This window comes from Rhinolophus sinicus, chromosome 17 (assembly GCF_057876585.1).
Source record: "Rhinolophus sinicus isolate RSI-liver-muscle chromosome 17, RSI-T2T, whole genome shotgun sequence".
Taxonomy (NCBI): Eukaryota; Metazoa; Chordata; class Mammalia; order Chiroptera; family Rhinolophidae; genus Rhinolophus; species Rhinolophus sinicus.
The window spans coordinates 145,441,650-145,468,192 of NC_142517.1; the positions used below are offsets into that span (position 1 = coordinate 145,441,650).

General features: G+C 38.9%; 2 protein-coding genes across 24 annotated transcripts in view; one reads left to right on the forward strand and one right to left on the reverse strand.

The window, feature by feature from the left end:
• The window catches only part of FMNL2 (formin like 2), a 281,040-nt gene extending 268,166 nt beyond the window's left edge, over positions 1-12,874 (forward strand). For 4 of the 12 annotated variants that reach the window (XM_074336391.2, XM_074336408.2, XM_019751736.3 and 1 more), the window contains 5 exons: positions 996-1,159; positions 2,090-2,191; positions 4,477-4,575; positions 4,996-5,119; positions 10,802-12,874. In XM_074336391.2, the coding sequence (XP_074192492.1) occupies positions 996-1,159; positions 2,090-2,191; positions 4,477-4,575; positions 4,996-5,119; positions 10,802-10,911 (599 nt within the window). In that variant the 3' untranslated portion in view covers positions 10,912-12,874. Of the gene's footprint in view, positions 1-995; positions 1,160-2,089; positions 2,192-4,476; positions 4,576-4,995; positions 5,120-7,116; positions 7,243-8,822; positions 8,917-10,801 lie in introns of those variants that run through there. The other 8 variants (XM_074336399.2, XM_074336417.2, XM_019751743.3 and 5 more) reach the window with 4 other exon arrangements.
• A 5,107-nt stretch (positions 12,875-17,981) lies between these two features.
• The window catches only part of PRPF40A (pre-mRNA processing factor 40A), a 53,181-nt gene continuing 44,619 nt past the window's right edge, over positions 17,982-26,543 (reverse strand). For 8 of the 12 annotated variants that reach the window (XM_074336467.2, XM_074336474.2, XM_074336463.2 and 5 more), the window contains 10 exons: positions 26,157-26,271; positions 25,883-25,986; positions 25,668-25,784; positions 25,219-25,356; positions 24,795-24,890; positions 21,960-22,046; positions 21,779-21,875; positions 21,632-21,693; positions 20,391-20,522; positions 17,982-19,024 (listed from right to left, as the gene is read on the reverse strand). In XM_074336467.2, coding sequence (XP_074192568.1) covers positions 18,932-19,024; positions 20,391-20,522; positions 21,632-21,693; positions 21,779-21,875; positions 21,960-22,046; positions 24,795-24,890; positions 25,219-25,356; positions 25,668-25,784; positions 25,883-25,986; positions 26,157-26,271 — 1,041 coding nt within the window. In that variant the 3' untranslated portion in view covers positions 17,982-18,931. The remainder of the gene's footprint in view (positions 19,025-20,390; positions 20,523-21,631; positions 21,694-21,778; positions 21,876-21,959; positions 22,047-24,794; positions 24,891-25,218; positions 25,357-25,667; positions 25,785-25,882; positions 25,987-26,156; positions 26,272-26,543) is intronic. The other 4 variants (XM_074336442.2, XM_019751729.3, XM_074336458.2 and 1 more) reach the window with 1 other exon arrangement.

A 26,543-nucleotide genomic window follows, 5' to 3' on the forward strand; every position in this document is an offset into this window, starting at 1 on the left:
TAGCACATGGTTTTGGCCGAAATGAGATTTCCAGGAAGTGTCATTTGAAAAACATCAGTGGGGGAAAATGGGGAGATTGAGGAACTCTCTGGCTGAATTGTTTTCTGTTTGTTCTCTGGTGCCCAGGTGAGCTGACAGACTTTTTTATACCTTCACTCATTTATTCCCTCCCTCCTTCATTCACCCAGTGAACATTTTTGAGTTCCTGCCGTGAACTTGGCACTATCCTAAGCATTGAGGAGTCGAAGATGAGTAGGACAGTGTGAGTCTAGCGAGGGGAAAGCATGCTGACTGCCTTGTTCTGTGATTCATCCACGTGCAGAGTGAGTCAGGCCGGGGGTGCCAGAGTGGGTACCTGGACCTCATGCAGGAGGCTGCAGGTGCCACCTGCTCTAGGAGGGGGGCCTCACTGCACAAGGAAAGGTGCGTGCTAATAAACCCTCCTGGCGCAGGGCAGGGTTGTTTAACCAGGGGAAACTGTCCCTTGGGTTCTCACGGGCAATACAACTCAAGTTCAACAGGTAAAATGCTCCCCCCTGCTGGAGAGCAACAGAAATGCAAAAGAGTTCCAAGTATTAGGCAGAGGGTAAGATCTTGGAACCTCTCTCTGTAGGCCAATAGGCCATCATCTCCTGTAAGAGAAGGGCAATCATTGTGTACCAGCACAGGATTTGGAGTCCACTGTTGTTATCTGAACTCCATCGCTGCCACCTCCTAACTCTGTGACCTTGAGCAGGCCACGGAACCTCTTTATGCTGCTTTTTCCTCGTTGGCAAAATGGGCTAACGGTGCAAATGAATGATTGCATAGGAAGAATTTAATGCAGTGCTTGGTAAATTATTCATATTCAAGGATCTCTGCACTGAAACTGGAAAGGAGATCTAAGCCCGTCTAAAGTCCTAGGAATCCACTGAGAGCTTGGCTCACCAGCCCCACCCACTGTGGCTGTGACTTTCCTGGTTGAGGGTCACAGGTCATGGCTTTCTCTCCTTCAGTCTCCCTTGAGAATGTCTTACTGGACGTCAAGGAGCTCCAGAGGGGCATGGACCTGACCAAGAGGGAGTACACCATGCACGACCACAACACGCTGCTGAAAGAGTTCATTCTCAACAACGAGGGGAAGCTCAAGAAGCTGCAGGATGATGCCAAGATCGCCCAGGTAGGTACCTGTGCCCCTGGATACCCACAAGGAAGTAATGGGATCCCTCAAAGCCACCCTGGCTGTGGGGTAAATTGCCCTCTGTTTGCTGAGGGTAGATTTCTTATGTAGCTAATTATCACGGAGAGGATCTTTCTTACTTAGTATTGTACCTGGAAGTGCCCCTGTCCTCACTGTCGTCTTCTAGTTTGGGGTCTTCACCCTCTTCTCTAGAAGCCCTCCCTGCCCCCTACTCCTAGGGTCTTTCTGTGTTCCTCCTGTGTCCCATTCCATCAGCGGTGTCAGACCTGGGCTCAGCAAAGCAGTGTTCCCCGTGTGTTGGGTTTCTATAGGCCTTGACCTCAAAATCTGATACTCAACTGGGGATCAAGTTTATACACCTGAAAAACAGCCAGAATGGACTGCACACCATCATAGAAGGGAAGGCAGGGTGTTGGGAAAACTCTGCAAGTGCTTGTGGTCGAATGGCTCCCGTTGGAGGCTGCTGTCTTATGTCCTGGAAGAATTGAAGCAGACACTTGAATGTTCCCGATGTGGGGATCCTGTAAGGAGCGTTGAAGCAGTAATTTGGGATTTAGAATCTCAGTGACTTCTAACATCCCTTCTAGCCTTATTGGTTTTAAGGAGTTCTGCCATGGCTTTCGGAGGCTCATGAATGGAATAGCTTTGCGTGCACGTGCGCTCATGTATGTCAAAGTGACGGGGTCTGAGAGATGGATTCCTGTGCAGCCCTACTGCAGTCAGGTTGCCTTTGAGTGGGTGTTGGGAGGGAACACCAGGGCTGTCGAGAATTGTGGGGAGGTGAGGGACAGAGATGAGAGCCTGTGGGAAGCACTGTTGTCACTGCTGCTTTGCTGTAGCTCTTCCTCCAGAGCATCAAGTTCAAATGCTGGAACTAAAGAAACTCAAGAGAAATTTGCTTCTTCACAGGATGCCTTTGATGATGTGGTGAAGTATTTTGGAGAAAACCCCAAGACGACACCACCCTCGGTGTTCTTTCCCGTCTTTGTGCGGTTTGTGAAAGCCTATAAGGTAAACAGAAGCAGGGGATCCTTTAAAGTCTCCCCTGGCATTATTTTCATTTTCAAGCATGTGCCCTTCTAGAGCTGGTTCTGAGTCTGTACAGCTCTGCAGAAGTCTCCCCTGTTTGTCTGGGCAGCAGATTTGGGGATCAGTATGAGTCAGCAGTCTCTGGCCCTGTGGACGCTGAGCCCTCCTGGGGCCCTTAGCCCTTCGTGCTCCCTGTCTCCACCCAGCCACCCTGGGGCTCAGCCTGAAAACCAAAGCTCTTGGCTGCTCCCTGGGGAAAGTGCGATACTGCAAGGCCATTGCTGCCCATGGACTGTTCACCCGCGCAGGCCAGGCGAAGCACTTAGCAAACCCACACCTCCCATGATGTTGAACGGGGTGAGTCCTGGCCTGTGGCCTGGCGCTGTACCTGAGGTCAAGACCAGCCCGCTTGGGTTAATCCTGCCCAGGCCTTTAGGCCGTCCACGCCAACATTTCTCTGGCGTGGACAGAAAGATGGCTCTAGGAAGGGCGGTTGCTCTGTTTCTTCTTCTGGACCAATAATGGCCCTTCCTTTAAATGGGAAGCCCTCTTTGACATAATCCAGGGTCATAGTCTTAAAAAAGTATGTGACTCAATGAGGCATGTGTCAGAAGAATCTGTCCCTTGGGAAGGAACAACAGGGAGGGCATTAGGGGATTTTCGTGCACTTAGGAGATATGACAGTCGGTGTTCTCCAGGCTTGTCTCCATGTAACACGGGTAATGTTGGTGGAGGAAGGAGGAGTGTGAGTGAACGTAGAGGGGAGGAGGGACGCAGCAGGGTTATCTACCTTCTTGAGAAATCTCCTATTGGCTGTAGTGGCTCCCTTCCCCAGCGCCGCTAGAGGCTGATGGCTTTGGAGAGCCATCCTTGGCCTGTTATTGAAACTGACAAGGTTACAATATTTAGCCATCTTCTCTCAGCATGGCTTCGTGGAGCAGTGATATCGCACATGGTTTACAGAAGGCCAGTGTCCTTGGCAATGACGGTGAACACGAGCACAGCGCAGGGTCCATGTACAAAAGACTCCGGGAGGTGGGAGCCATGAGAAGCTGTTGCTGACTGGTGCTCTGGGGTTCCCCAGCCGGTAATGCTCGTGTGCTGTGGTCACCCCTATTCGGGGCTGGGACCACATTTTTTCACATAAAAAATGACAAGTCTAATGTCTAAAGAGAAAAGATACACTATTTTAAAATTGCATAATACAAGCTGCAAAGTGGCTGTGGTTGGTCTCAAAACCTGATGCTTCGGCTGGGACGTCGATGTGCAGGGCAGAAGGGAAAAGAGAAGCTGCCCTGGGGATCTGTGGGGTGTCGCAGGTCAGAGCCTATTGGGGTGCCCCGTCCACGTTATCATTTCTCCCTGTGGACCTGTTAGCGGGCTCCAGGAGGATTAGGTAAGGAATCACCTGCCAGCCTGACACTGAGTTAGGGACTTTGTGGACAGATGTTGGGGATTGAAGATGTCATCTCTCCTTTCCCTTCCCAGGTTCGAAGCAAAATGAAACTTTAAGACAAAAGCAACAGATCAAAATGTAAACTTTATTACGGACGAAAGCTAGACTGGAGGATATGGGTGTATCTGTGAGCTTACACTTTAGCCTTAAATTGCATGACTTATCAGTTCACAGCTAGACCGTTAGAAGTCTCTTTAGGGAGACTGACTTCAGAAGAGAGAGAAAGCCCCGGGGGCTGAGTTGAGGTGAGCCTGTTCGTTTTCTCACCCCAAATTCACCAGTCACTCTCCCTCCGTTGGGAAGAAGTGAGCTGTGGATAAAAAGCCCTAGAGTGTCATTCAGTGAGGCCACTGAAGGAAACAAGAAGCACGGGAATGGAGGTTTTCCCCTAACAATGGGCAGAAGGAGAGAAGTCTGAGATCCTACTTTGAGAAAAGCTATAGGTAGGTGGACAGATTCTGGAAGCAAGACAAACCCACACAAACATCACTGAGCAGAGCTGCCCGAAGGTTAGGTCCCCCCCACATCTGTGGGACTGAGACTAAGCAGCGGTGTGAGCAGGGAGAGAAGAATTAGGAAGGGACTGCTGGGTGAGGTAAACTTCGGCTACTAGATTTTGAAGAGATGTGATATAGACAGACAGTGAAACCTGGAATAAGAGTTATACTCAGGCATGAAGTGTAGATCTTCTAACCCTTCCATTTACTCTAATTCCTGGCCCACCAAGGATTCTCTTAAGAAAGGCTTTACAGACTCTTGGCTGCTGTCATTTCCACTGACATAATCTTTTGATTCTCTTGACTTTATCCAGCAAGCGGAAGAGGAGAACGAGCTGAGGAAAAAGCAGGAACAAGCACTCATGGAGAAGCTTCTGGAGCAGGACGCTCTGATGGGACAGCAGGATCCAAAGGTAAGGTGGGCCAGGCTCCTTCCCGGAGTGGCCCTTGTGTGAGGGAGGCCTGATGGCGCCTGGGAGGCAGGGAGGAGAGATGGGCAAAAAGCCGGACTGGCCCGGATCCCTACCACTTCCTTCTAGGGCTTGGCAGCTTGGCAAATGGGTATTTGCTCGTTCATTACGTTGTTCAGCAATAACTGGAATGAAGCTGAGAGCACGTTTGTGTTAGTGTTGCCACGTTTTAAGAGATCTTCAGTGAAAGTTCGTTTTCTTCCCAGAAGCTTTCTGAGTGCTTCTCTGTTTGAGCACAGTGTGGGGATGGTGCTATTTGCGTTTCTGGCTGAAGCTACTTATTAGAAACAGTGTTCAGACACATTTTGGATTCTCCAGTGAGTGCTGGTCCCACTAATTCCTGCCGTACTTCTTTCTTCTCAGTCTCCTTCTCATAAATCAAAGAGGCAACAGCAAGAATTAATTGCGGAATTAAGAAGGCGTCAAGTTAAAGATAATAGACATGTATACGAAGGAAAAGATGGTGCCATTGAAGATATTATCACAGGTAAAAGTTATTTCCTCATTGTGGCCCAGGAGACCCCCATTATCCTCACCCATACTGAGCCCCCTGCAGGTTTTGCTGTTGCTTTTGTCCAGTTTATAAGTTCCTGAGTGGACTTTATTCAGATCTAGGATCATGCAGAGAGGTTCCCTGCTAGTGTTTGAAGTATATTTATAGTAGCCTGTATATTCCCTGTCAAAGAACCCCAATATTCTCTCTGAAAAATCTCTTTATTTCTCGGTATCATTGGAATCCAGTGCATTTCACCACGGCTCCTTCCCCTAATGGTTTTCCATTGTCTTCCATTTGTCACCAAGCTCCGTTTTCTTCCTCATGGCCACTCCTCCCCATTTGCCTGATTACTAAATACGGTGGACAAGTATTTGTACTGTGGACCATTCAAGGGTCTGTACTAACTAATGCAGATTTTTCAAACATGTTATTTGAAAGCCTCTTGACTCATTAAAAGTAACTGAAGACAATGAGAAATCAGGAGCTGGTGTTTTCATTCAGAAGGGCCAGTGAACTTCTAGCTGAGGGTTAGGGAATGGTCGGTCATTCTGTCAGCTAAGAAGGGGGCCTAACCCAGCTTGGTTTTTGTCTGATTAAGTTGAAGCCCACTGCTTTCTGCTGGACCCAATTCTCTAGAGTTTCTGCATTCTCTCTTACAGATCGGAACAATGCTATGGGTCACTGTCTTGTGGCAGTGGCTGCAAGTGACTTTCCTGTCATGTCTGTTGCATTTGAATACTGTTTATCAGCTTCTAAGATGCCTAAAACTTTTTATTGTGAGGAATTTTTAAGATGTGCTCAAGTATAGAGAATGTTTGATGAGCTCCCATGTACCCATCACCCATGAACAATCTCCAACTCAGGGCCAATCATGTCACATGCCTGCTTCTGCCTACTTCCCTTTCTCTAATCTCTGGGATTATTTTGAAGCAAATCCAAGGCATACAGTTTCATTTGGAATTATTTCAGGATGTGTCTTCAAAAGATAAGGACTCTTTAGTAAAGCAAATATACCCATCATACCATTATTACACACCTCCTAAACTAACACTTCCCTCGATATCAAATATCAAGGAAGTGTTCCCAATTGTCCTAATTTTTTAAAACTCTTGGATTTTTTTTTTTTAACTCTTCCACTTTTGACTTCTCATTTCTTCGTAATAGCTTAGTCAGCATTGTAAATAAGGATCCAAACTGCCAAAAGCACACATTTTTTTCATCAGATCAGACCCAAGGAAATAGAATAAGTAAATAAATCACTAAAAAGGAAGTCAATAAAGAGTTCCTAGCCCGGAGTAAAGCAGTGTAGGTTTTGAGAAGATAGGTAAGTGGCTGGTGAAAATGCCAGTCCTTATATACGGTACAGTACAGGTGATTTCTGCATATATTGGCCTGCCGGTGTCTTAATGTTCGCGTGCAGTGCCTTGCAGGTAGCCCCCAGGTAAAGCCTTCATTATTTTTAGCATCTCTCCTTGCCTCCCTGCGTTGATGCAAAAGCTCTGCTCTGAGCAAGACCAGGAGCAGTCCTCCTTGGGTGAGCACCTCTTACTTTAGGTGCCCTGATTAAGATTACTGACACCTAGGGAAGTGGCCAGCCTCTCACATTAAGAACGTAGAGTTCCTTTTCTGTCAGTCTGTTCTTGCCCTCAATGACACCTGGCTTATAAAATGAACGAAATGTACAGTTTCTGTTTGCCTGCCCTGATCATACATCTACAATTGGAGAGGACAGTGAATATCTGCTTAAGGAGCATTGTTTATTCTCCTAGGACTATTTTCCACTTTTCACCTACCACCAAGCCCTAGACTGAGTACCTCTTTCAAATTCCATGCACTCACTCGGGTGTCTATTGCTTTGTCCCTCTCCTCCCGCCTCCCCTCCCTGTCGCCCGATGTGATTAACAAGGCACTAACTGTGTACTAATGCACTAGATCTTGGCTTGTCATTCTCTTCTCTTTGTCTTGTTCGGCTGTCGTTTTTGATGCAGTGCTGAAGACTGTGCCCTTCACTGCTCGCACCGCCAAGCGTGGCTCTCGATTTTTCTGCGAACCGGTTCTCACTGAGGAATACCATTACTAAACTATTACTCTTTCTCACCTGACGCTCTTAAAAGGTTGCTCCAGATTTTTTGACCTCTTATGACCCCCTGTGTGTCTGTCAGGGCCACCCAACATGCTAGCATGGAAGTGCCATCTCCACCGTGTTGTGTTGTATGTTGTCGTCATGCTGCATGGGTTTGCGATTCAGTCATAACTGCTTGCTCGCTGCAACTTTCAGTACGTATAAGAATCCACGTAGCTGTGACCGTCTGGATGTTTAGGAGCTGAATTAATAGAATTGCTTGCAGAAAGTTTCAGAGTAGTAAATAGAACACTTCTTGGAGAATCAGGATTGGGACCAACTACGTTGCTAATAAGATTTTTGGGCTAATAACCTTTAAACAAAAAGTGGTAGTCAAGAATAGCAATAACTGCTGTACCTAACATTTATTGAGCACTTACTGTGTTCTAATAGGTTTACAGATATTAAACCAGCCTTCTTTTCGTACTCATTGAACATGCTTTGATAGTAAAGTGAGCTGCTATACAAGCGCTCAGGAATGCAGGGTGCTCTAAAGTTGCAGAGTGATTTTCAGAAGGAACTGGAAACTATGCACAGCTGTAGATTGGGCCTTAACTGTCGTATGCAGTCCATGGCCGCTGTCCACAGTGTAATGAAGCTCATGGAACGAGCTTAACACAGGGAGCTTTTTTGACCTAGAAGTCTGTATAAACGGATATAGGCAATCCATAGCTTTATACTCACTTGTTTTCCATCTGAGTGTCAAGCCCAAGTTCAGCTATCAGCAATTCCATTATTGGAGTAAGGCTGTGCGTCAGGAAGTGAAAAACAAAGGCTTAGGAGCTCCTCACCATCTTCATCTCATTCATGCTTCTTCCCTGGTGTCTGTGTTCCATGTCAAACCCAGGGTATTTCTTCTGCGATGAGGTCATATCTGGACCTGCTTCTTTGGTCAGGATGGTGGCACCAGAATACTAATAGCAAATACCTATCATCAGAAAATGCCACTGCACTGTTAAGAGTTTGAAATAAAATGATCAAATTTTCCCAAGAAGGCTGGACTTAGTTCCTAATGCCTAGATAAGAAACGAACTTCTCTGCAGTGCCCAATTGATTAGAAAAGAGACAAGGGAAGTATATACTCTAAATGGAAATAGCTATTGTTTGATTCCCATGCTGAGATTGACATGGAACTGGGGACGTTTTTATTTTGTGGCATTAACTCTTTTATAATTGCACTTGTCACATATGTTCCTCTGTCTCTAAAGATATCAAAGTACATGGTATGTTGTTGCCTGCTCTGCAGTGTACTTACCCACCAGTGCTTATTAACAAGGCTAGAAACTTTCATCTCCTTGGCTAATGTTGACTGTCGGTTTTGCTGCTGAACTATCTATGGTTCTGGAGCCAAACTTCAAAGCAGCTTGGATCTGGGTGGTCAGCGAGCTGGGTGGGAAGACACTCTCATCCTTCCCTTGTTTTATCTAACACCTCATGGTAAATGGCCTCCCACTTTCTTCCTCTGTTGGCTAACGTGCCCAGGAATGTTAAGCACTAAGTTGAATTGCTTTCCATTTTCATCCCATTTTTACTTAACCATCATTTTGTGTTTTTGTTTTTGTTTCTGTTTAGCTTTAAAGAAGAATAATATCACTAAATTTCCAAATGTTCACTCGAGGGTAAGGATTTCTTCTAGCACACCGGTGGTGGAGGATACACAGAGCTGGCAAGCATCACTTTTTACTTAGCTTCCTCCTCTCTCTGTATGCACATCGATGGTTTCAATCTGTGGCTGAGGGTAATACTGGTGCGAGTCTGACCAGGGAGAAGTCTGTGTACCTCACTTCCCAACGATGTGAAGCTGAGCCTCTCTGTTGGACTCCCTCTGGCCTGCTTCCATGTTCTCAAGTGTGATGGCTTGGGCGAGGGTTTTTGCTGGTGATTGTGATTGCTTTGGGTGCTAGGCTGTCCTTCCCTTACCCCCTTCTTGGCCTTTGAGTTATTCAGTTCACCCCTTTTATCTGAAGAAATTGAGAGCCAGTCCTGGCCAGGGAACAGGATCTGTAACCTTTGAAGGATTAGATCTTTAAAACTAATTTCTCAGAGGACTCAGGAATCACAGAGCTGCAGGTCACTGCATGTCTTTGGTAAAAGTGGACTTCTGACCGTCCCTTACCTCTGGGCCAGGAAGCAGAGGCTCCAGGGGACTGTATGCAAAACTATACTTTGCTTCAATTTAGGAGTTGGGCAAGGGCCCAAATTCCAGTGAGTCAGGAGCTGGTAGGTTCTGTGCTGAACCTGAGAGCATTGTTCTCAGCACTCACTCAGCTCCAGCTTGTTTTTGCCATGTAAGAATTTGGGCCCAGTATTACCAAATCCCCCCATTTTAGAAGAGAAGTCAGAAACCCTGGTTTTTATGTTAGTTACTAGGAAATTAATGAATTAAATATAAGTTGGGACCAAACATTCTTGGGCCAGGTATGGCCCCTCAGTTCCACTTTTCAGTCTACTGAGTAGGTGAAGAGATAAAAGCGATTTCAGTCTGGCTTAAATGTTATTTGTTTGTGTTTCCCTTTCTAAATGTAGAATGTTTCCTAACAGAAGTCAAGAATACTAAGTTAACGAAGGAAACATAGTAATTAAACAAAACAAGGGGAAGAAGTATGAAACCTGCTTTTTCACTATGCCCTGACTCTGTCAACAGGTTACATGTCTTATTCATCAAGAAAGCATGCTTTCATACTCAGAGTGCTTACATAAAATTCCTTGTTTAAAAAAAAAAAAAAAAAAAAATTCCTTGTTCACCCCACTTTATCCCTCTAGAACAATGCCTGCTTGAACTGATATGTAGTGGTTGATTCATTCAACAAGGCATTTTTTAAAAAAATTTCAATGTTAGGTATTCTGTGCATTCGCAATACCAATTGGAGAATGCAGGAGGGCCTGCATTTCTCCCCTCTAATGAATAAAAAAATAATTGGGTGGCAGCAAAGAATGTTCAGAAATGGAATATTATTTTGATTTCGTGATTAATTTAGTGGTTAATTGAGCTAAATTATGTTTCTAATTCACACAACAAAAAAACTGACCTTAGCTAATGGATAAAAATAATCGAACCTGTGTCTGCAAACTAAGCATATGTTCCTTCCTTTATTAAAACTTCAGATGAGAAAAGGGCAGTTGTTATTTTTAGTATTGCAGTTTAAAATTCATTGCAATTATTGTTTGTATTCAGGTTTCCAGAAGGAAAGGAAAACCCCAAAAACCCAAAAACCCAAAAAACACCTAAGCCTTAGTTTTTTTCAGGTTAGGAAATATTTCAAAATAAGGCTTCAGCTAGCTAGACTCTCTGGCCAGTGACAGAAGCAATCTCCTCTCCTGTGTATTTTCCTGGAAGTCCCAGAATCCCACCAGTATTACATCCTATTTTGACTGTAAATATTGAGGGCAGAGTACATGTTTTTGGCTCAAATACTCAAGTGAGTTTGAAGGGCCCCTTAGCTGACTCTTCTACACAAGCTGCTTTGATTGGCTGCCAGCTGGCCTTTGTCTTGCTTAGACCCAGGACTTTAAATGTTGCAATTCTCTTATTGGTGCTTTCCTCTTTACAGATCTTAGAAACCAACCATACAGACGAGCCGATGCGGTGAGGAGAAGTGTCAGGCGGCGCTTTGATGATCAGAACTTGCGTTCTGTTAATGGTGCCGAAATAACCATGTGAACCTGAGACTTGCCTGTATGAATAGAGGGTGTGCGCGAAAGAAACCACCCACATGAACTTGATATGCTACCATTTAACTGCAGCCTTGAAAATAGAGAAAATATTCTAAGGGCTCAGATTTAGCAAACATAGGAATTTTAAAATGATGGGCTCTCCTTTCAACCTTTGTTAACAAGTGCCTAAATGTGGAAGTACCTGCTCAGATTAATCAAAGCAATAGGATTTGATTTGATTAGGTATCTTTTTACACCACTGTTATCCAATTTTTTAATCAAATTGTAAATTTCGTATTACATGCATTACTTGCCATTGTGACTATCCCATGATGGCCCACCCTGGTTTCCTGATAAGTTGTAAATAACATGGATGCATCTGCTGTGGGCTTTCTTTGCTCAGATGTCTCTTAAGGAATTTTGTGTTTCAGCCATACCTGCCAACTTTGTAATTTTAAGGGCTTGCAACATGGAAGAAGGAAAAAGTCACACGATGAACTCCTGTCCATAACCAAGCCCCAGCAAAGTACAAACAGGATGCAATTGCAGTAGCACAGGAGAAGTCACTCAATTGTTCCATTTCACTACTTCTGTGCTAGGGTACGATGCCCTGTGAGAGATTCACCAGTATGAATGCAAGGATATGCTGGCATACAAATGTTGTATAAAACTTATTTACAATACTGTGTTCTTCAGCTAGAGGCAGCTTTAAAAATAATGCAAATGTATTTATTAATTAGCACTAAACTTAACATCTCAGTAATCAGTATTAGGATTTCTGAGGACCATTATGGGTTAAACCTGGGAACAGAAATTGGTGCCTTGCTAGCCAGGGAGAAGTTCACTAGCTCTATCAAGTACTCAAGATTACTTCTGCTAATAGTGGTAGCAACCTGGCCTTACGCTCCTCTGACAATCGTTCCCCTCCACCCCCTTTCTTTCTGTAAATTGGAGAAGATATACTTGGCATCATGTATCAAAGCTAAGGAGTTGTATTTCCCAGATTACTTTATGGGGAATTGCAATTAAGTTGCTAAAATATTCACATTGGGATTAAGTTTAAATGATATTTAATGAGACTAAATGGCCAACTAAGTCAGTTATTTTTCCTTCCTCTCTGGCAGGGCACTTGATCCATTCCAAAGTCAAAAACTGGACTGAAGCTAATTTGTACTTTTCATAATACACATTCTGCTTCTGGCTTACCTTCTTGGTACATTACATCAATATATTAATTGTAAAGTTTATTGTATAGTATTTAACCACTGAATTTCTTATTTTATGTTGTGCTTATGTGAACTCCTTGGTGAAGGTCCAATTTTCCTTGGATAATGTGTAGTTATATGATCTCTTTTTAAATGTACAGATATTTTGCTATAAAATTGGTGCAGTTTTTTATGGTTTTTACACTTCTCTTTAATTCCCACCTAAGCCTCTGGGTAATATTGTAAATATTGTTTAAAAATGCATCAGCCTATGCTATACAATCTGAATGTTATTTTAACTTATAGTTTTTTTTTTTAATATATATATTTAACTACAAGGACAGTTTAGGGATCAGTTAACATTTCACTTTAGCATACCTATTTACATCAAGATTGCTTTTAAACTGCCACCTGCCAGCACATTTTCATAAACGTGTACTTTAAAAAGAACATGCCAAGATTCTGTCTGTTGACTCAGCATTCATTTTGATGAAAAAAGCAACTCAACCAAGAGATACACAACACAAGTAGTTTGGTTCTTTACCACAAGCAGCTGTTTTCCAAAGCTCAGTGCTGATGAGCATATATTAAAATAATTGCCTATTTATTAATCTACAAATAGACAGCAGTGTTGGCATGTTCTTTTCTGTTTGTCTATTAATGGGCCTGCTTCTTAGCAATATTAGAAATGTTTTATAAAAGCAGTTCATGTTACTTTTCTGGTCTTTTCATGGCATATGAGCAAATAAACTATTTACACTACTATTCTGTAATACGTTGTAGTCTTTTGATATATTTTAGGGGTTTTGCCAGTTTTATGTATACTTATTCTACAAAGTGTCTTGCTAGTTAAACTCAGAATCTAAATATACTTGGTAAATTTTAAGTGAAATGCCTTCCTATACAAACTCTTGAGCACTTGCCGTATGGAAGAAAGGAATCAAATAGATTTTGATAGTGAGGGATATACAGCTCCAAAATCATACCTTTTAACTTATTCTTTCCAGTTATCATTGTAATAACAACTGCAAGTCATCAGAAAAGTGTAGTAAATTGTTTTTAGTATATTCTTTCTAGGGAAGCGAGGAAATTTGTATTTTAGAAAATTACACAAGTGGCTAAAAAACAACTGAGAGGGGTGTAAACTTGTCACTTAACTCATTGTTGCATTAGTCTGTTCCCAATCCAGTGCCCTTCCCACTGTACCAGTCATACAGTGCAGTTGAAGCTTTATTTTATAAATAGGGGGAGAAATTAAGTTCAGCAGTAAGAATCTCTCCAGTTGGTTTCACACAAGGACAACGTTCCTCATGGTGAAAGAAATCAGGCCTTTAATCTACAAATTCTGAATGTTTTCAAACCCAAACTACAGGAATGAGTTCAAATGAGGTTAGGATCAAGGGCATTATATACCAGTAACATCCATTTTTAAAGATGTTTACCAATGACTCAAAATTAAGTCCTCTAGTCTAGTTCTCCACTCCCAAATCTCTAACTGAAAAAGTCCTAATGTACTAAACTTCACTGCAATGAAAGCCCCGTGAGCCTGCTGACTCAACACTACCTAGCACAGAATGGAGCTTGATATCCACCAGACTCTGCTGGTTCCATATACTGGATTTTGTAGAATTACCTCATTTTGCACTGGAAGATATGCTTTTACATTCGTTTTATAATTCACATACCTATTCATTTTAATATTGGATAAAACTCTTCTTAGCCTTAAGGCACCTGTTTCCTAAATTGTATCAGAAATGTCTGCAAAGATGAATATACTATCGTCCCAGTTCATACAAAAGGCTTAATGTATTAGTTTTCCAGGAAATTTGAAGCAAAAAACAAATGCGTGAAGTATTAATATACTTTTTTCGATTTTTTTATAAAGTAGTACACTGAGAAAACAATGTGGGCAACTAGCACCTCACAGCACAGAACTGCTGCGTGACATGCTTCAAGGTGAAAGTCGACACAAACAACTTATTTAGTAAAAGGTGTCATTTGTTTCTAATAAATTATATTTATTTACAAAAGGTCTAATTTTATATAACTATAAAGTTCTTTACATCAGAACAATATATAAACAGAAGAGAAAATCTGGTAATTACAAACACAGAACATAGAAACCTTGTTCCCCGTTACTCACCTTTCAGAACAAGTCTTCAGTTTAGTTGTAGAGGTAGGCAAGAGACCAACACCTACCAAAAAAGTTTGCCGGCAGGACCAAACAAAAAATGTTTATAAACAGCACATTTAGATACCCCAAAGAACAGCATAAAAGGGCATCAAGAAATGGCTTACTTTGAATCTGATTAGGCAGCCATTGTTTCACAGTCTATGATTAAAAACGGGGGCTGGGGGAGTTAGTCAGTTCCCCTGATATGCAAATGTCAACCTTATACCTAGCGCAGTTACCAAATTAACAGTCAATTATCAATCACTAACAATGAGAACTAGATCCCGAGTCAGGAAAGCAGTCTTTATATAGCAAGTTTAAAAAACAAAATCTACTGCAATTAAGGAAGTTAGGCCAGGTAGAGAAGCTAAACAAAATGGAGGGCTAGGGGGGGAAGTGTGTGGATAAGTAGGGCAAAATCTTCCCACTACCCACCTCACCATTGTCAGCTCCAATAACATTTAAGTGCCTGTCTCATGTCACCATTCTTGACCCCTTTGTCAAAAAGAGCCTGAAATTAGTTCTCAGCTTAGAATTTAAATAGAAATTTTGCTATTGTGTCCATTAGGGCTTTTAAGGACCAACTCTGATCTACCTAAATGTTAGCTCCTCCAAGAAAAGTTACTCTTTTTAAACAATTAGGTTGGTGCAAAAGTAATTGCGTCTTTGGCAATTATTTTAATCTTTTAAACCACCAATTACTTTTGCACCAACCTAATACTATTGCGTAATACTAATTTATGAATACAATAAGAAGGTATATTTCAAATCATTACAGAAGATTTCCTTTCCTACTCAAAAACCACATGAAAGTTGTAAGTTCTCACTAACAAGCTTTTGGACTTTTCTGAAGTAACAGTAAAGGTATAGTCACTATAACTTATCTTCAGTGCACTTCAATTATGTATGTGGCTTTAGTTGTGGGTTAGTATGATTTATTGCAATGATGCTTTTTCAAGCCCTTTAATAGATGATGGTATCGTGGATGCTGGCTGAGTACATCTGCCAACTAATATTTTACATTCATTCAATAGATACCTACTATGTGCCAGGCACTGTACTAATCCACAAAATACAGCAGTCAATGAAACACAAATCCCTGTCCACAGGAAGCAGACCATCATTGAAGTCAAAGGAATAGAAAACTTAAGAGCAAGGTAAGAATAAGGAAGGTAAGAATTATTAAACTGGTATTACCAGAACCACAGAATGAGATTATATGCCTATTATTATTATAAACCTATTAGAACACAGTTCCATGACAATTACTCATAACGTCGTTTTATGTGAAATTAGTGCAGGTTTACCTAGAGAATGTAAAAGAAATAAAATTCTGCCTCGTATTGAGAGATACATCCCCAAGGGAAGTCTCAGATTTAAGATATAAGGAATTAATGTGCTTTGCCTGATTTTGCTTTTAGAAATGTTTACTTAGTTCTTTACTTTTGTAATTTACATTTAAATTACATAATATGCTTAAATATCCTATGAAGTTTTAAAAAGCATTCATCACTCTTCCCTATTTGATTAGCCACCATTCTCTCTTAAATAGCATCTAGGCTTAAAAAAAAAGTTGTATATAAAAGGAGCTACCGCTTTCTAGATGCAATAAAAGTGGTTGTTTAGTCAGCACTCAGTTGCCCATGAACACTGGAAGAAAACCAGAACATCTAGGCAAATGCTTCTTAACACAGGACACAGGCCCTTTAATAACTGAATGAAAACTATGGACCTTCTTTGCAGAAAAATTTACACTAATGTTTTAGTTTTCAGTTTCTTCACTCTACCACTATGAATTAAGATTCCCTTACTCTAGGCCAATCCTTGTCATACTTGTATAAAATGAGGCCAAATTAGCAAAAGTCAAAAAAAGAATAGCTATGATACTTTATTTTCAAATTTACTGGGAGGCATAAAATGTTTTTATTGTTGAAAAACATGAATAATCTATATGCTAGAGCTACTTTGGATCATAATGAAACATCATTACAATGTTAAAAAAATGTGGGACCACTGCTTTTATTTGAAAGCACTAAGTTATTTAATTACACTTGGGAAACGTGCAGTGCATTCTTCATACTTAACTGGGAGAAAATAAAAACATCAAATATTTGGAGTTCTTATTTTGACTATTAAGTATGATCTTAAATGTATGTGAATTTAATCCCATTAATTAATATTAATGGTAATGAGGGAAGATAAACCCTCAACATTTACCTAAGTCTGAGACTCAAGTGAAAATTATAAATTCCCCTCATCTGAAAATAAACACACTTTCCTGTTTGACCACATTTGTTCAAACTCCTGTTTCAACATCTGTTCAATTATAACAAAACCAGTATTCAAGACATTCCAGCTTTTACCAGATTGAAGATTTAGAAACCTAAATCTTTAATTGGTCAAAATATTCACACAGAACTCTTGCTTTAATAAAATCTTCGCATCACCTGTGCCTTCAGACTGTACAGTATCTTTCTGGCAACTCACTCTCATTTGATGAAATCATCAAAGGGTGGTAGACAAGGATTACAGTCATTTGAATTACACCTTTTATAACAAGGTTGTATTTTGAGTTGTAATTTGTTCACAAGTTTTGCTTTTAGATCAAATAATTTTCACGGGTGAACTACAGGGAGAATTTGTATTGTTTTGTAGGGATTTGAGGTTGTGATATGACAGTATCTCTATAAGAAATACAGAAATCTATTTTGAGGACATGCTAAAACACATCAATAGCTTTTTATTTAAATAGAAAAATCAAAACTTTAAAGTTGTAGTTTAAAAAATCATCATTCATAGAATTAAAACATGTTACAGATTCCAAATTCTCTTGTGAAACATCACTAATATTTCTGCCAATATTGTAGGTTTATTTTAAAGATTCTACCACTGACATCCATGTCAAGTGTTAGACATGATTGGCAATATTAACTATCATTACAATGGGACGTCAGAAAATTAAGTCTGGGCAACTCCCTGTCGCCAAAGCTGTTGTATGTTTTCATTCTAATATACAATAGGAGACCCAAGCAAGCAACCTGATTATTTCACATTTTCTACAGATAATGATTCTAACTTTCTACAAAGTCATGTCATATTTCACAGCAGAAAAATGACTTGGCAGAGAAGTTTAGAAACAATCCCCACCACCCACTTTTGGGGAAGGGGATGCTTTCAACAGTGCACAGAAGATTTAGTTGAAACAGGGAGCAAGGATGGGAAAGTCATCCTGGTCAGTCCCACTTTCAAATTCATTAGCATCGTAAAGGAAAAATAAAATGAACTGCTTGTCCTTCTAAATCCCAACTTGCAATAGGATCGCTCAAAGTTCCAAAATAAAAAAATACCTAAGATAATACCAAAGATTATGTGCTAAAATTTACTATTTAAAAAAAAAATCTCCTGCACTGAAGGAATATAGTATAAATTACATTACCAACCTTCAAAAGTTAGCATGTAAATAGTATTCTAGCTCCAAACCATTGCCTCTCTAAAGTATTCTATAGGAAATTCATAGTCAAAAACAAGAGTAGGGGCCTCAAATGCACTAATTTATGATAGTCTTAAATATTAAAAAAGGAAAGTAACCTAACTATGTGGTAAAGGAAGCAAAATTTCAGGGATTTAGTATCTATCTTTAAATGATCATACAATTTTTTTTTCAGAGCTGAGCAGTTTACATAGAAATAAATACTAGTACACGCTAGAAGAGAAGGTTTAATAATTGATAAAAATGTACAAAAATATTCAAATCAGAAATGCTTTAGAATGTGTACCACGAAGTCAATACTTTTCAGTGAGTAGGGAAGGTAAAAGACTTCCTCAATGAAAAAAAGCAAGAGAAAGATTGGACTAAAAAAAAAAAAAGACAATTGTTAAAGGAAATGTTTAAGTCAACATTGATTTTTGTTTTAGACAAGGGTATTGCAACTATCACTTAAAGTTTGGTGGCACATTCTTTAGTAGGTCCTTAAGGCAATATATTTAAACTAATTTACAATTTGATTTGATGTTAACGTTTTAAACATCACCTCAAAATAATGCCCTCACAATAGCCTTTTTAAAATGGATTCAGGTGTTTCATAAAAAATAATGGTGGCTTTATTATAGTAGTGCTCATTGGCACCAGTATAGTTAAGGGTCTACCAGGTTTCCATTACGAACACCTATTTCTGGGTTCACCATAAAAGATCCTATCGGCTTTAACCAGTTGGGTAGTGCACAAAAAAGCGGTTTTATCAGTCAGTTGCTGGTGCCTTTTTTGTACTACTAGATATCAAAAAAGTTTTCTCATATCTTCAAAATCCAACTTTATAAAGTAAATCAAATCACCTCATGACTTAAGACTTTAGAACAAAGTAGAGACATCTGCAGGTATCAGTAAATTGCCACCTTTAATCCATTCTGCAGTGCCCTATGAAAGGGTCACAGAAAGACAGTTATGACTATGAAAATATGATTCTTGATACAGAATCGAAAGTTATTTTCAATTTCCTTTGCTTTTATAAAGTCCACAATAACAATACTTAAATGCACTTTTTTTTCCTGTGTATAATTAAAACCCAGTGTTACTTCAATTGAACTTTAAAATAGAGTCCCTGGTCAAAATTAGACTTTAAATCATACTGTAAACATATATTTGGTATAATTTATTGATCATCATCCAGTTGCTCCAAAAGGGTCCTTCTGCGCTTTTCCAATTCCCCTTCACTCAGTTCACTGCCAGAAGTATCCCAATTACCCTGAAAAGACATTAAATATAATTACATTTACATTAGTACTCAACAGGGCAAGTAGTAATGAACTTTTGAAAAAAAGAATCCAAAATCTACATGGATTCTCTTTCACAGAAACAGACACATCACAGGGTTTAAATGGCTGATCTCTTTCCCAAAAGCCTGTCAATGGGTAGGCAAAAGTAGGAGAAATCCTTAACTTAGGATGAGACTTGTGTATGGTGCTTTTAGTTAACATTAAGATGTTAATCAGGCATGATGGTGCACACTAGTTTCTTTTTCTTCCTCTTATACAACTGAATATGAAACATCTTGTTTCCATTTAATGGAAGCTGGCTGTTCATTTCCTAAGCACTGCACTCTTGCTAATTTTGCAGATTCTAGATTGTCTTCTAAGTGTTTTATATAATAAAAAAAGTATGCTTTAAGCACACTACTGTGCCAAGATAAACATTCAAGATTTATGAGCAGGTCAAGACCTTGGCTGAAGAAACCATTAAAAAAAACAACACAAAAAAACCACCTTTGAAAAGTGAAATTCACCTATCTTCCTTCCCTTCAGGGATTTCCTTGAACCTATAGTAAGGAAGGAATAGTTAAGCTGCTAATAGGCATAGAGGAAAATACTAATTTTTCATCAAAGAAGTCCATCAGATTCACCAGTGCAGCATTTAAAAAACCCTCCACCCAATAGCAACTGAATCAGAATATCCAAAGGGAGGGCCAGGGTTTACCTACATAGTTTAAACTCTCCACTGGTGCTTCAGAGGCATTACCCTTGCTAAGCCCACAGCACTTGCGGAAGGAATGGCTAGGTTAAGAAGGCTTGTGTGATTGATTGTGTTCATATACACGTGCATACACATGCATATGGGAAAATAAGGACTACTTTAACTTAGGCTTATAGCCCTCTTCTGTCCATTTGCCCTCACTTTCCTCCAATGATTATTTCTAAAAGTTACTGGATACCTTTTGAAACTGAATTTAATAACAGTGACAACTGTGAACATCTGGACAGAGAACCCGATTTGAGTCTTAAATTTTATATTCCTTAAATAGTTAGGTAGAAAATGTCCAATGGCACTTCTCACAAGCACAAAGCAAAAGACCATATCCTTTCTTAGTGAGTTAAAATAATAGTTATGGAATGCTGTTATTTCTTCAAGCAATGCAAAATTTTGGACACTGAAATCGGGTCATTTATGACCATATATACCAAAAAGCTTTTGTACGAAAGGTAGTTAACTGAATTTTCATTGTTTTCTCTAATGGTAGCAGACCTAAACAAACACTAAACACCATCATAGATTTAACCATAGTATCCATTTTTGTATTTTGAAAATACAGGTATGAAAGAATTCTAAGTACTTACAGAATCCTTTCCAGTCTTTTTCTTAGGTGATTTGTGTTTTGATTCCGATCTTTGTCTAGTTCTGTCTTTTTCGCTTTCCCGGTCTTTTTCTTTTTTATCCTTCTCTCGTTCAGCATCTGACTCTGGAGAATCCTGTGTAAATAGAAAATGTTAGAATTTCACAGAGACATCATTCTATTTTTAAAAATCCCTATATAGATAATATTTAAGAAAATCCACATGTAACAGAGTGTATGTTCCCAGAGTGGTGAAATTTAAATTGTTAAGCTCAAGCGTTCTATAACATTTCCAAGATTCATGGAGAGAGTGATTTTTTTCTTTGGGAAGAATGACATTCTAATAGGGTAATATACACCACTAAAAGAGTTTCACTAAATTAGGGATGAAGGTATACTTAAGATAGGATTATATCTATTACGTAAATGCACCCAGGTATTACATTTTCTACCAATCCAATAAAATATTGGCTTATTTATTTAGGTATGTATATAGACTGTTGTGATTAACTTAATCACATACTAGATTGACAGCTGTATAATAAAATTCTTTCCTCAAAATTGCTACTGAGAAGCAGGAATTATTTAAAATGTAATGTCAGTGCCTAAATAAGCAGTCCTTCATTAGATATGCACAAATTCAATTGAGCAGCATAAAAAAACCTCATTCAACAGATCTGTGGTTAACACCCAGGCTCTTACATTGAGAAAAAGCTCTAGAGTAGAGGAAGGAGTTAAGCATTTAAACTTGGGGTTCTCAACAACAGCTGTAATACATACATAAAACACACACAGTTGCATCTTTCTCTAGGATCACTTGAAAAACCCAGTGTGGAAAGCTTAACAATGGTGTGTATCTATATCTATATCTATATCTATCTATATCTATATATAGATATAGATAGATATATTTTTTTTTTCCAAAGCTCACCAAAAAGATACTAATGGAAGATTTAAGACACAGATCAACTATCAAGCTCTTAAGTTTAGGTGCCCACCTAAACTCTATTGGAGTATATATATATATATATATATATATATATATATATATGTATATGTGTATATGTATATGTATATGTGTATATGTTTGTGTTTGTGTGTGTGTGTGTGTGTATGTATATATATATATATATATATATATATATATATATATATATATATATATATGACTAGACAGAGAAAAGTTCTACTGCCACAAGGAAGTTAAGGACAAACGCCTAGTGTAAATAGTAAAGGCTTGCTTACAGATTTATGTCTCCTCTTCTTGCTTTTCTTCTTATGTTTTTTTGACTTCTTGTAACTTCTCTCTAAACAGCATGAAAAGGAGAAAGTGTCAGAATTTGAGAACATTCAAGTGTCAATAACTGTACTCAAGTTAAAAGATATGCTTACCAGATTCAGCACTAGAAGAATGTTCTGAAGCAGAACGAGACTCTGATCGCTGTCTTTTTTTCTTTGAATGGCTGTCATCATCATCTGAATCTGATCCCTAAACAACACAATTAACTTCATTCATAATGATGCTAACAAATATTTCAGTACACTTATGGTGCCATCTAATAAACTTCCTTACCGATCGAGAGCGGGAACGTTTCCTGTGATGTTTTTTAGATTTTTTAGAATGTTTCTTGTTCTTTGAATGATGATGCTGACATTCATGCTACAGGGGCAAAACAAAAAGAAAATTTCAAAGTTTATGTTTACTTTAGACAGTAGATCATAAAGAATTTTAAAAAGCTATACAAGTTCTTAAACTCCATTTTGCATATTTAGGATGTACCCCCTTGAAACTGCGCAAACTATTAAATTTGCTTAAAATGTTATTTTGTGTTCCTTCTTAACCATTTTATAACCACTCATTGTGATACCTAAACACAACAACGTTAAGAAGTATTAATAAAGAAAGTACTTCATAGGAATGAGAATGGTGTGAGTTAGTAGGGATAATCGACACACTCCAGAAAGGTATAATTTGCAGAATAGTCATACTGCTTTCAAAAACCATGAAATACAATTACATTCAGATATGGTTTATCTGATGGCTCAGCACCATGATAAAGAACTATCTCAGACTTGTCCTTGAACTAATATTAACCAGGCTGGTCTCAAAACAAATACAAAATTGAGGACTCTTTTCACAGGAGCATTCCCTCCCTAGTCAAACTTAAAACATCCATCCACAGGCAATCTAATCCCACATGAAATCAGAAAAAGAAATGTCTGTGGACTTGAACCCTTTTATTAAAACTATCAGGCTACTAGGAAAGGGAGAATGCTGCTGTAAAAGCTCCCTGCCCCAACATGTCTATGGCTTTGAAAATGAATTCAGCTTCAGTTTACAAGTGGAAATGGAAAATCTGGCTCAGAAGTGATTCTAATTTTTTTCTGTATGTCACTGAATACTGACTGACTCTTCTTCCTTTTCTACCTCAAGGCCAGATTATTGGGTACAAAGACCTATTCTAATGCGTTCAGCCCTTCCCTATACCACCATCTCCATTTATGACCTCACCACTTTACCTCCAGCACAGACAATGAAAGAATGTTATTAGAGATTCTTAAATCAAGGAGAAAATGTTAAGACACTACCCAGGGTACAGCTTCTCAAAATTAAATGTACATGCTAACGCTTGAAAACCTTGTACAAACGATGACTCTGATGCAGATTTCTACTGATGGGGTCTGAGATCTGCATTTCTAACAAGCTCCCAGGTAATACAGATGTTGCTAGCCTGAAACACACTTTGAATAGAAAAGTTTTAGAGGTCTACAGGACTAAATCTAGAGGCAGCTGGAAAGTAATACAGGGTATATGTGACTATATTAACAGAGCAAACTGCTGTCAACATTGATACTCAAGAACAGTAAATACAATGAAATAAGTGACCTATGCCCAATGACCATGCAACTTTGTAATAATAAATACGTGCCAGCTTTCAGCTTGTTTGTAAAGTATTAGTTTGTATATAACTGGCAGCATAGCATGTTTGTGAAAAATACTGACCCTATAGTCCAGGGGTGTCCAAACTTTTTTCAACGTTTTTCACCAAGGGCCAGATGTGGTAAAACAGCCAGGCCACTCACTCGAGCTGAAGTACGTATTGCCTCGCCTGGTTTAAGTAAACTAATATATTTTTGGCATTTGCTGCGGGCCAATTAACAATGGATCATGGGCCACAGTTGGCCCGCGGGCTGCAGTTTGGACACCCCTGCTATAGTCAAAGAGCTTGGGTTGGAAACCCCCCTGCAAATTATTTTTCTCTGCCTCAGCTTACTCATCTGTAACTTCACAGGGTTGTTGTGAGAATTAAGTTCATACACGTAATATTTATTTAACAATTAGAGCAGTACCTGGCCCACATAGGCACCAAATATTATTCAATAATTATTCAATAATAACTGGTCCATTTAGCATATTTATTATATACAAGTGCCTACCTTAAAATCTTCATCAAAATACTCTTATTCAGCTAACGGAGTAACTTGGAATTTTATCATTACCTATTCCAACAAAAATGTACTAATTTCATTTTTTTCAGAACCTTGCTGAGTTTTCAACACATCTAACGTAGTATATTTGAAATGTGCTTAAAAGCTGTTTTTTTATCTGCTTTACATAACTGTAAGTTTTCTTTTAGGTTTGCTACCTTGTTTCCCCCAAAATAAGACCAGTCTTATATTAATTTCTGCTCTATAAGACACATTAGGGCTTATGTTCAGGGAATGTCATCCTGAAAAATCATGCTAGGGCTTAGTTTTCCAGTTAGGTCTTATTTTCAGGGGCAATATGGTAGTCAGTACATGTGGCTGTTCAATTCCTAAAATACTGTCAAAATATGAATAGTCTCTGAGGGGACAGAGTCCCAGAGAGCATTTTCCAGGCTCTCAGCCTCACATGGAAAGGTGCTGGCTTGGGCAGTAGATGGTCATCAGCTGTGACTATTTGGCCATCGGCTGTTGCCTATTAGCCATTAGCCGCTGATATAACTGCCGTGGCTGAGCTAGCAAGCGCGGAGTGTGGATTGCGGCTTCTGTGGCTCCTGCTTCCTGTATCTCCAACCCAGCCACCAGCGAGAGTATAGTGGTATGACTCCCCTACCTATGGCTCCATGGGTGTTCCTTTTTGGCCTCACCATGTCCTGCGTTCTCATATGGGGAGCGGGACCAAAGACCCAGCATGACACCCTGCATGACAGTCTCCATAAACAAATCTTTATATTCCCACGCAAGCTTTGTTTCCATTGAAAGCAGTTTCTATAGAAAAACATTCCCTAACCATTCCAAGCAACTACATTTGTATAAAAGCACTAATTTAAGAAACATACTTGTTCATTCTGAATTCCTTAATTTTTGTTTATATTTTTATATATTTTTGCATTTCAACCAATTATGAGAATACTTAAATTACCTCAAGCACATGCATAAAATCTTTAAATATTCGTTTTCTTTCAGACTCTAGAGTTATGTCCTCAAATGCTGGCTCTTTTACAAATCTCTCCCGAATCTGAAAAATTCAGATATGGAATAAATATATTAATACCAACATGACTAAAAGGAAACATAGCACAAGTGAAAATGGTGAGAGCCCAGTCCCCTCAAAGTCTACTAGATTATTTCCTTTCCTCTAAAGTCTATACCATTTTTAACAAATATTCCTAAATGCAGAGCCACAGTTGGCTTCATACTTTTAATATACCCTCAATATATTTAATATACTCTACAAATAACTTCAGCTTATTTTTGTGGCTATAATATAAAAAGGAATTAAAAGTATTTTTATCTTCAGTTGTAAAGGTAACAGTTCATTATGAAAAATTTACAAATATACATACATCTTCCCAGACAGCATCCAATTCTATTGGAGGAGTAGCTTGTTTCAACATACTCTTAAATGCAGATTCTTTTCGTTTCATCTTCCGAGCCTCCTCTTTTTCTCTTTCACGTTCACGGGCTTCTGCCTTTTCTAGTAACTTTTAGACATCATATTCAGTCAGTTACAATAGTGCAATTATAATTTTGTTAATTGAAATAATTATTCTTAAGTTTTCTCCCATCATTTATAAGTTAAGGGCCAATTTATAACACCAGTTAATTTAAACAAAGGAAGCTTAACATCAGCCCATCATCTAAACACATTACTTTCTTTAACATTACCCTGAAAGACTACTACTTTATGAAATCCTAGTCATATTCCCTTATTTCAGTAGCCTACTTTTGGCTGAATACATTAAAAACCGTACTGTTAAATGAGTTGTCTGTAATAGTAAAGACGGTAACTTACACTATTAAAAGCCAACTTAATATTTCCAGCATCTAATGTGGTTGATCTTTTAGTTGAACTGATTATTGCCACGAAGTCTTCAAAAGTAGTATTTACTTCAACTACAAATCCTTTATCCTAAAAAACAGAAACCTTGTTAATAACAAATATCAAAAGAATATGATATCAATTTTTAAAATATGCCACAGGTTAACAGTTAATAGTATACTATTTACCTTTAGGATGTCTTTTATTATCTTCTTCTCATCATGATAACGTGCTTTAAGATCCTCAACATAAAACTTGAAAAGGTCAAGTGCAGTTGATCCTAATGAAAAAACTAAAGAAGTCAAAAGCTAGCTCTAACCAAAGAGCTGCAATTATTATTTTTTGTTTATAAAACAAAATAAAGCACACTCCCCCACCCCCATTTCCCAATACAACCACCTTCCCCTCTGGCCCACTCCAGCTACTATCATAACTATAAGTTAGGAAAGAAGAGAATCTCACCCGGCTGACCAAGCATATTAGTGAATCTAATGTCAGAACTAATTGTTGGATACAATTCCATCCAAGATGACATAGAATGCAGTTGTCCATGTTCGTGGAGTTCATCTAAAAATATCTGGAAAAAATTTTTTTAAAACCAACAAAAAACCCAAATCCATTGTATTGAAGTCATCTTTAAGGACATTAGAAAAAAAATATTAGTGTAACATGAAAACACAGGTTAAAAATAAAAACAGCAATATTTAAAACTCCTCTACCAATGTTATCCCAAATATGTTTAAATGCAAAGAATACTTGGCTGTTTGATGAAAGTAAAATCTGCTTTTAGGCAAAAAATTATTTTGTACTTTAGAGAAAAGGGCCTTCGCAAAGCTATATTATCTTTGC